This window comes from Salvelinus alpinus, chromosome 36 (assembly GCF_045679555.1).
Source record: "Salvelinus alpinus chromosome 36, SLU_Salpinus.1, whole genome shotgun sequence".
NCBI lineage: Eukaryota > Metazoa > Chordata > Actinopteri > Salmoniformes > Salmonidae > Salvelinus > Salvelinus alpinus.
The window spans coordinates 16,948,520-16,958,921 of NC_092121.1; the positions used below are offsets into that span (position 1 = coordinate 16,948,520).

The 10,402-nt window shown below is 42.2% G+C and overlaps 2 protein-coding genes across 6 annotated transcripts; both read left to right on the forward strand.

The window, feature by feature from the left end:
• The first annotated feature begins 981 nt into the window (after nucleotides 1–981).
• Nucleotides 982–3,997, forward strand: LOC139565071 (mapk-regulated corepressor-interacting protein 1). 5 transcript variants are annotated; one of them, XM_071385114.1, is made up of 5 exons: nucleotides 985–1,229; nucleotides 2,381–2,472; nucleotides 2,671–2,789; nucleotides 2,997–3,101; nucleotides 3,186–3,997. In XM_071385114.1, the coding sequence occupies exons 2-5, from the start codon at nucleotides 2,468–2,470 to the stop codon at nucleotides 3,248–3,250; spliced, it is 294 nt and encodes a 97-aa protein (XP_071241215.1). In that variant the 5' UTR covers nucleotides 985–1,229; nucleotides 2,381–2,467; the 3' UTR covers nucleotides 3,251–3,997. The 5 variants fall into 5 exon arrangements, with proteins under 5 accessions (XP_071241217.1, XP_071241215.1, XP_071241218.1 ...); XM_071385113.1 differs by lacking the exon at nucleotides 985–1,229 and adding an exon at nucleotides 1,244–1,725; XM_071385116.1 differs by lacking the exon at nucleotides 2,381–2,472 and having other exon boundaries at nucleotides 982–1,229.
• A 2,909-nt stretch (nucleotides 3,998–6,906) lies between these two features.
• LOC139565070 (THO complex subunit 4-like) lies at nucleotides 6,907–10,324 on the forward strand. Its single transcript, XM_071385111.1, has 6 exons — nucleotides 6,907–7,339; nucleotides 8,742–8,888; nucleotides 9,014–9,161; nucleotides 9,526–9,592; nucleotides 9,684–9,855; nucleotides 10,020–10,324. The coding sequence occupies exons 1-6, from the start codon at nucleotides 7,094–7,096 to the stop codon at nucleotides 10,032–10,034; spliced, it is 795 nt and encodes a 264-aa protein (XP_071241212.1). The 5' UTR covers nucleotides 6,907–7,093; the 3' UTR covers nucleotides 10,035–10,324.
• Nucleotides 10,325–10,402: the final 78 nt, after the last annotated feature.

Below are 10,402 nucleotides of genomic sequence, written 5' to 3' on the forward strand. Positions count from 1 at the left end.
CGCTAGATCAGATGCAGTAGGAATGACCAGGGATGTTCTCTTGATAAGTGTGTGATTTGGACCATTTTCCTGTCCGGCTTAGCATTCGAAATGAAACAAGTACTTTTGGGTGCCAGGGAAACTGTACGGAGTAAAAAAAATATTATTTTCTTTAGAAATGTAGTGAAGTAAAATCAAAAGTTGTAAAGAAACAGAAAGAGTAAAAGTACAGATACAAAAAAACACAGATATAAACGGAATGTAGTGGAGTACTTTAAATACATTTTTGTTAAGTAATTTACACCACTGGACTTGAAAGGAACACCTCAATTACCTCGACTAACCGGGCCCCCACACATTGACTCTGTACCGGTACCCCATGTATATAGCCTCGCTATTTTTATTTTACTGCTGCTCTTTATTTATTTGTAACTTTTATTTCTTAATTAACCAACAATTTCCTTTTTAGAAAAATATGTGTTAAGGGCTTGTAAGTCAGCATTTCACTATAAGGTCTACATATGTAGTATTCGGCGCATGTGACAATTTGATTTGTTACACATAAAAACATGTTGTGAACCTGGTGTGACATTATTGAAGCCGTGCTGACACCTAGTGGACATCAAGAGGACCTACACTACACACACATATACACACACACTATAACCTTAAAACAGATAGGATGCTTTACATACGTTGCTCTTTTTTATTAGACACTAATATATATGTCCAATAAACAGACGTTCAAAAGTCGCAATGTAAAGCAAAAACGACTGGAAAGTTCTTCAAAAGCAGCTGTAGTGAATCAAGCATCTTGGGGTTAACTGAAATAGGTCAAAGTATATATTTGAAATGTTCTAATTAATTTAATCTTTATTTAACTAGGCAAGATGAACTCAACAACACAACACAGACACAGTTTACCTGCTATGTCTGGGAAACAGGATTAACACCGACAGAACTTGGCAAAATACAATGCATATTTCTGTACTACGAGTAGGTATATACAGTATCATCGGTAACAATTGTGTACAAGCCACCTAGCTAATAAAATACTGGGGCTTGCGGTCATTAGTTACATTTCAACCACAGCGATTCCCCAATTGAGGCGCAACAGAGTTCACCGGGGAATGCAGGAACACCGGAAATAATAACTAAACCAACGAACGAGAAATGGCGGAGGCTACCAGAACGAAGAGAGACATTTTTTCCGAGTTAAAAACGTAATTACAGAGCTCACTCCCAACCCGGTATGTCATTCTACTGTTATACGACTGTATGCGTTGTTTGTTGGCAACCTTGATATTTACGGAGTTTTTGGAACGGATTCCTGTTGGAACGTTCCACAAATTATACCCACCCCATTATGATGATGATGATTTTTAATTGCTAGAGTGCATTTTTTTAGGGCCTATAAACTCGGGTAAGGGTATTTTTAGCCAATGCTTTTTCTAACTTCTTCGCAAGCTGGTCCATGGTCTGTTTTATTTAAACAAGTACCAAAAAGACTCGAGCAGAGAGGGTAAATGTTGGGGAGAAGGCATTCTTTTGGGATTTGAACATTATTTTGAACCAACAAACCTATTAAGTTTTGTTGACTTCCGTTTTAAATTACTTGCCCAGAAATGATTGGTTGGTATTGGCAACCGTTTTAGCCGACGGGAGGCCTAGCTAGCTAACGCTAGTTACATCTTGTTGGCTGAATAAAGAAAGCGAAAGGAAGCTGGATCTAAACCTTCTTCTTTGGTAATTTTTTGATTATTCCAAGCTAGCTATAGCGTTATTAATTAATATTCCACTGCTGTTGGAAACATTTAATTTGTACTATTGTCTGGATATATTCAGCTAGATAAAGTTAAATGGCTTAGCTAATAATAGTAGATGTTGATAACGTGTAGCAAACATTCGCTAGATAGCTAACGTTATGGTACCGAATATGCTAACGTTAGCTTGCTAGTTAGCTAACGTTATCCTTTATCTGTCAGCCACTACTTCAACCGCAAGATCATTTCTAACCAACAAAAATGTCAATTTAAAATATACGATATTGGGTCACGTTAGTTAGCAAGCTAGGTGCTTTATATTTTACGAGTCGCTGGTCAATATGAGTTGGCAAGTATAATTTCTTGTTAGCTGTCTTAGCTAACGTTAGCTAGCTCGCTTGTGTAACGTTAAGTGTCAGATACAAACATGTAAACATTGAAGCATAACTAACATCAATAAGCAAGCTAATGCCGATAGTGTGGCATCCACCAATGTAGCTTTCTGACTGTATAGTTAAGTAACTGTATTTTGCAGTCTGCTTTAGCTAGTTAGCTTTCAAATGTCAACATTCCTCAATTGTTTGTGATTGGTGTCTTTATTTAGAATTAATCATGTCACGCCTTGTTTCCGCCACTAGCTATTCAACAGAGGATAAAGAAGGTTCATATTCTCTTAACCCCCCAACTATTCATTAGAAAGGAGCAAGAGACAGACTGCACACAGAATGAGGTTGGAAGAGCGTTGTTTACCTGTTATGGTTGTGTTGTGTGCTAACTGTATATCAAGCTGTATCTTGTAGAATCAGGTATACTGCATGCATGCCAGAAAAACGTATGTTCTGTTTTCCAGCCTGTCTGTTCTGTGTTTTCATTCTTTCTTGCTGTTTGTTTTTTTTTTTTTTTTTTTTGTATCTTTGCTGCTTTATAGCTCATCTGCTCCCAGGATGGTGAACAACTACAAGCGGACTTCCAGTCCTCGGTCTCCTACGAACAGCGGGGAGCTCTTCACTCCAGCACATGAGGAGAATGTGCGTTTCATCCACGACAGTGAGTCTGCCTCAGAAGGCCGATATCTTACTAAGACTAGCCCTTAAGTCTCTCACCTAAGTAGGCTTATATGTTGGCCATCAACATGATCCACTGTAAGAAGCTCCTTACAGAGCCCCTGTACCACTGAGCTCAGATGAGCCATTTGGATGGAATGTGGTATGTAAGGAGATGGTTGAAAGCTGGCATGTGTATGCTTCTTTACAGCCTGGCAGTGTGTGCTCAGAGACATCCGGTCACCACAGAGCAGCGAACGCAAAGACCGTGGACCACAGGAGTATGTGGAAAAGAACCCAAATCCCAACTTAAATTGTAAGTGTTTGTCATTTAAACAGGCTATTTACTAGATTTGTCAAAAAGACAGAGTAGTAATGTTATTTGTATCCTTTCTTGCAGCTTTCACACCAGTTGACCTGAGTGACCTCAAGAAACGCAACACACAGGACTCCAAGAAGTCCTAGTCTTTCTCTTTATAGTCAACAGCTTTTTTTTCTGCACCAATTATCCTTGAGAACTTTCTCCTCCTCTGTCAGCCAGGAAGTCAACCTTTTGGCCATTCCTGCCCAGAATGCCGGTCCTCTTTCTGCCCACCTGGACTAACAGCCTGCCCATTCAACAGCAGTGGGCTGATGTCCTAACAACCACAACATTTTTGGAGTTCCTTATCCACCCCAGTCCCCCCCCCCCCCTCTCTTTCTCTGTCCAGGCTCAATATTTTCTTACCCTACCTCTCATCTGGTTGACGTGGAATGCAAGAAAGCTGGCATTTGATTTCCAGGGATTCTCTCTTCCGGTTCTTGGTTTTACAGCCATGAATTTTTCATTTTCACTCTTTTTTTTATGTGAATGGGACTGATGCAGAGTTTCAATGAAATATGCTGACATCCTGATGCCGAAGTACAGATGGTGTACAAATTCTTCATGGGACACTTTAAAGGACTGCAGTCTTAAATATAAACTGTTTTCTTTTCAATCTACAAAGGATAATGCTGAAGGGCTGGCATTCTTTTTTTGTAAGATAGTTGAATTGTAGATATATTGGAATGGAAACCGATTGTACGGGCGAGTTTTGGAAGCCAAAAATTGTTTAGGATAAATGCCAACATTTTTCATATAAATTCATGCCCCTGAAATGGACTTCAAGTAGACATCGCCACATTGACTTCTCAGCCTTGAAAAAAAATATTGAATAAAATACTTTTACAATATTTCACTCAGTGCATTGGTCATAGATGTTATGACCTAAATTTACTTTTTGGGTGTGTTTACCTATATACTCCCCAATGATGTATGTACAAATGTCACAGAACCTACAGTAGGATGGTAAATTGTTGTCTCATGCTCTTTGTTTTGTTTGTGCGTTGTTACTGAAAACAGTGTAATAGGCTACTGAACAAAAATATAATTGCAACAATTTCAAAGATTTTACTAAATGCAGTTCATATAAGGAAATCAGTCAATTTAAATGAATTCATTAGGCCCTAATCTATGGATTTCACATGACTGGGCAGGAATGCAACCATAGGCCCACCCACTGAGTTTTTCCCCACAAAAGGGCTTTTATTACAGAAATACTCCTCAGCAACCCATCCACACCCCCCTCATACGATCCCGCAGGTGAAGAAGCCGGATGTTGAGGTCCTGGGCTGGCGTGGTTACACGTGGTCTGCGGTTGTGAGGTTGCTTGGACGTACTGCCACATTCTCTAAAACAATGTTCGAGGCACCTTGTGGTAGAGAAATTAACATAACATGACCTGGCAACAGCTCTGGTGGACATTCCTGCAGTCAGCATGACTATTGCACTCTCCCTCAAAACTTGAGGTGTTGTGTGACAAATTAGTGGCCTTTTATTGTCCCTAGCACAAGGTGCACCTGTGTAATGGTCATGCTGTTTAATCAGCTTCTTGATATGCACACCTGTTAGGTGGATGGATTATCTTGGCAAAGGAGAAATGCTCATTAACAGGGATGTAAACAAATTTGTGCACAAAATTTGAGAGAAATATGTTTTTTGTGCATATGGAAAACATGGGACCAACACTTTACATGTTGTGTTTATTTTCATTGTATGTATAGTCAGCTATATTTCTTTCTCTGATCTAGTTCCTTCATATCACAGAGGGAATCATGAAGTGCTCGGTTATGGTCTGAAAGCAGTTATAACAACAGGGCTCAGCCAGTATTCACAAAAGTTAGCAAAGAGAGAATTACTCCATAATGGTAAACCTATTAGTAGTACAAACAAGTACAAATCAAATTTTATTTGTCACATACACATGGTTAGCAGATGTTAATGCGAGTGTAGCGAAATGCTTGTGCTTCTAGTTCCGACAATGCAGTAATAACCAACAAGTAACCTAACAATTCCACAACTACTACCTTATACACACAGGTGTAAAGGGATAAAGAATATGTACATAAAGATAAATGAATGAGTGATGGTACAGAACGGCATAGGCAAGATGCAGTAGATGGTATAGAGTACAGTTTATTTTGTTTAAAGTGACTAGTGATACATTTTTACATAATTTCCATCAATTCCCATTATTAAAGTGGCTGGAGTTGAGTCAGTATGTTGGCAGCGGCCACTAAATGTTAGTGATGGCTGTTTAACAGTCTGATGGCCTTGAGATAGAAGCTGTTTTTCAGTCTCTCGGTCCCTGCTTTGATGCACCTGTACTGACCTCGCCTTCTGGATGATAGCGGGGTGAACAGGCAGTGGCTCGGGTGGTTGTTGTCCTTGATGATCTTTATGGCCTTCCTGTGACATCGGGTGGTGTAGGTGTCCTGGAGGGCAGGTAGTTTGCCCCCGGTGATGCGTTGTGCAGACCTCACTACCCTCTGGAGAGCCTTACGGTTGTGGGCGGAGCAGTTTCCGTACCAGGCGGTGATACAGCCCGACAGGATGCTCTCGATTGTGCATCTGTAACAATTTCAAGAAGATACAATCATGGCGGCATGATATATTTTAACGATATTGTGGGCTATGTGAAACTGCACTCAAATATAGGTGTTGATGCATCTGTGTTGACAAAGTTCACATGTGGATACAGTTGGTGTAGGCCATGGTATTAACACAACACATTTATTTACACATTTGTCTCAGGAATCTTATATCAAATAAAATGTCATTGGTCACGTACACATTTTGCAGATGTTATCGCATGCTGGTAAAATAAAGGTTAAATAAATAAAATTGCAAGTGCAGCTAAATGCTTATATTTCTAGTTTCAACATTGCAATATACCTAACAATACACACAAATCCTAAAAATTAAGAAATATCAGAACGAGCAATGTCAGAGTCTGGGATATATATATATTTATATATACATATATATATTTATAAACTGGGATGTTCGAGCCCTGAATACTGATTGGCTGACAGCCACGGTATATCAGACAGTATACCACGGGTATGACAAAACATTTATTTTTACTACTCTAATTAAGTTGGTAACCAGTTTATAATAGCAATAAGGTACCTCAGGAGTTTGTGGCACACCCCCTCGTGCCTTATTGTGTAATATAATGGTGTGTATAGACAGTATGGCTAGTATACTGTCTGAACAGGAGTGGTGTGTACAGCGGTAGTTATAGGATGAATACAGTATATACATATGAAGTTGGTAAAACAGTGTGTAAACATTATAAAAGTGACCAGTGTTCAATGACTATGTACATAGGGCAGCAGTCTCTAAGATAGCTGGCTAGTAAAAGTGCCCTAAGTTCAGGGCAGTGTACTGGGGCGAGGCCGGCTAGTGGTGACTATTTAACAGTCTGATGGCATGGAAAGTCTCTCGGTCCCGGCTTTGATGCACCTGTACTGTCTCGGCCTTCTAGATGCTAGAGGGGTGACCAGGCCATGTCTCGGATGGCTGAGGGGCCAAGCCGAATTGCACCAACTATCAAGGAATATGCCAGATTTATCTATTTTTGTATAACCAGCTGTACAGTAAATTCGAGACCATTGCGCTGCTGCACTGATAATAGCAGCACAGGTCTTTGTAGTGATATGACTCAAGGGATCAATTTCAAATAGTCCCTTCTTGATTTGACAGCATAACCTGAGTAAAACTGTTGAAGGGGCGGCGCACAACAAGCGGACACTGACAGCGTCATCCGTCCTCACGTAACGAGGGGCTCGTGGCTATAAAGACAGCTTGCGCTCCATTTTAGCGTTTTTTTCCTCACGCAGCTGAGTAGTACCGTCGGGTTATTACCAAGGTTTTTACTTAAGGCAGGGATCAGTCAGGCTAGTTTTTAGTTCGCTAACAGTTCTTAGCGTAATTGAAACTGCATAATGGCCGATAAGATGGATATGTCTCTAGACGACATCATCAAGCAGAACAGGCAGCAGAGAGGGGGCGCAGGAGGCCGTGGTGGTGGAAGAGGCCGTGGCCGGGGAGGCTCTGGCGGGGGCCGAGGTGGTGGTGTTGGCCGTGGAGCAGCTGGTGGAGGCTTTGGGGGCCGAGGTGGAGGATCGGGCCCCGTGAGGAACCGACCGAACCTGAGCCGTGGCAGAGCAAGACCTACGCCATACAGCAGGGTATGAGAAATTTAGAGGAATGGGCTGCGAAAAAGGAAAAATTCCTGCGCGACGTCCTCATCGTCAGGCTTGCTAGTTGCTCCCAATGCAATCAATGGCTAGCTTGCTAGTCGAGAGGCACTTAGCTAGCTAATCGAATTTCTCTCGAATTAACGAAGGGAAACCCTTTAAATTGTGTCCTTGTCCACCCACACCCATGCCTGTTACCACTTTTTGAGAATAAGCTTATGGAGCAGGTTAGCTAGTTGCTAACTCTGGAATAGCTGCTAACCTACAAGGCCCAGACGGCGCCATTTTGAATTCAGCATCTTCAATCAATGAAATATTGATTTCATGGTCTGTCGCAGTATCTTTCGACCCAGAAAGTCACTTGTTGGACCACCGGACGGCACTGCATCGAAGAATATCGTTGCATTTGGATGATTTTTGTAGCAGAGGCAACTTTTGGAGGTTCATCCTGCACTCCTATCCTTTTGTTTGGGAGTGGCTGGCGGGTTAACACAATCCCATGTGAGCAGCACCATATCAACACAGAATGGTGTCCTTTATGGATGGAGCAGTGGACTTTTCCCCTCTTATTACATATTTTTATCTCCACATTTCTAGTAATGTTACTAGTCCACTCAATCAAAATGGCGTGGTTTCAAAATGGACGCTCAGATGGTTGACATCCATGTTCAGGCCAGGTAGTTGGCGTACTTTATTTTGCTAGATGTCTCTTTCAGAAAATGGACACTTAACTCATCAAAGCCAACTCATGGCGTTTAAAGAACAATTGAATCTAATAACCACACAGCTGGAGTCGACACTGATACAAAGTACTACAGCGCCATACGGATGGATTACTTTCTTCAGCATACTACTCTCGCTGGGGATGGCCGCCTGGAGAGCCTTTGGTGGAGGAGCAGATGGCAAGAGAACAGCGGGCAACATTGCTAGCCTAGTTAGCCAACAAGGGGGTGGGAGCGGAGTGCAGATGGTAGCGAGTAAATGTGTACTGTTATTAATTACTTGTTTACTGCTACATGTTGATCAAAATAGCCTCAACAGACGTTAATGCACATTTCTTCATTCTATTATAGGAAATGTTTCATTTTTTACAAGTTGGGCCCATCAGTTTTAGGAAAATGCTTTATGACCTGTTAATTTGGTCTAGTGTCTAGAATTGACATGTTGCCATGTGTCCGGTTTTTGAACTGGTTTACTTGCTTGTAGTAATTGGGTGGGCACTGGGCAGGGAATGCTGGGACTCTCCATGGGGTCCATGCCAACCACCTGGCCCTGTTGGCTGTGTATTCCCTGGTCTTCCCAGCACCTGCCCAGCTGTGTGGACTGGACTCTGTGATTGGCAGAGACAGGGGAGCCAGAAGTCAGCAGGTTCGTTCTCTTTCATCTGTTGCAGCCCAAGCAGCTTCCTGATAAATGGCAACACGACATGTACGGCAATCATGGCTTCAATGCCAGTGTTGGGGGCGGCGCTGGTGTGGAAACCGGAGGGAAGCTTCTTGTCTCCAATCTCGACTTTGGCGTTTCAGACGCAGATATTCAGGTACATCTTATTTTCTTTTTGACTTGGTTGACTCTTTAGAAATTGCTTATTTGCCTTGGCTTAGCATTTCCAAAATGGCACTTGAAATCACTTACAATCACAATACATGGTTTCTCTCACTGCAGGAGCTCTTTGCGGAGTTTGGTACACTGAAGAAGGCAGCTGTTCACTATGACCGGTCGGGCAGGAGCTTAGGCACTGCAGATGTACACTTTGAGAGGAAGGCAGATGCTCTAAAAGCTATGAAACAGTACAACGGTGTACCACTTGATGGTAGGTTTCTCAATTGGCTTTGACAGTTGCCACAAATATTGTCATTTGTACCTTGCTGAAACATTTAACTGTTTTGTGCTGCTGAGGTGTCTTTCACCATGCTGACACTGTATATTCATCCAACTTTCAAGTTGCTGAAGGTTGAAACTTTCAAAATGGGTGCTCAGGTGGTTGCCATCCATGTACAGGCCAGGTAGTTAGCCTGAGGTTTAACTCATCAAAGCCAACTCGTGGCTTTTAAAGAACAATTTAAACAAATAACCACACCGCTGGAGTCGACACTGATGCAAAGAACTACAGCGCCATACGGATGTCTTCAGCACACTACTCTTCCTGGTGATAACCTGAATACTTTCTCTTGCAGGGCGTCCCATGAACATACAACTCGTCACATCACAGATCGACACACAAAGACGACCACCCATGCAGGGGTAAGTGTTAAGATTGAACTGTTTTCCAAAACAACCTGAGCCAATGATAAGTATCATGAATGGAAAGTGCTAATGTTCAGATGTTCTACAGTATGAACCGAGGTGGTGGCATGAACAGGGGTCGTGGCGGTGGGTTTAGAGGGATGCAGAGAGGACGTGGAGCAGGTCGTGGAGGAGGCAGGGGCCGAGGTGGCCGCGGGGGAAGCACTAAGCCACTTTCTGCTGAAGAGCTGGATGCCCAGCTAGATGCCTACAATGCCAGGGTGAGTCTCAGTTTGAAAATGAGAAAGGGGTTATGAAGTGTTGTAGGGAGTTTAAAAAAACAAACAAATTGTCCCCCATGTATATAGCGTTGAAAATTAATGATGGGACAGGCCTACTATGGTAGCATGCGTCTTATCTGATGTGTTTCCTCCACCCACCCCAGATGGAAACCAGCTAAGAGCCTAGGTGAATCCGCCAGGCTGCATTACACTCCAGGCTGAACATGAGGACAGTCGCAGTTGTTACAGCGTTGAAGATGCAGGACATTTTACACTTGGATCTCTTCTGATGTGATTTAAATTTGTATCAATCCTTTTAAATGCGGCGATGTGTTTTTTACCAATTTTTGTTTTTTGGAAAAAAATATTGGTTTTTGACTGTTTAAGGGGGTGGGTGGGGCTTTCCCTGTTGCTCTGATTCCTTTCCCGTAGATCATTGTAATAAACCCTGCAGTACATATAAACCATACTCTGTCTGCTTTGTGTTTTGTTTTTATTGTTACGTGCACAAGTACAGCAAAATCCCTTGCATTGTTGGGAGGCCTGC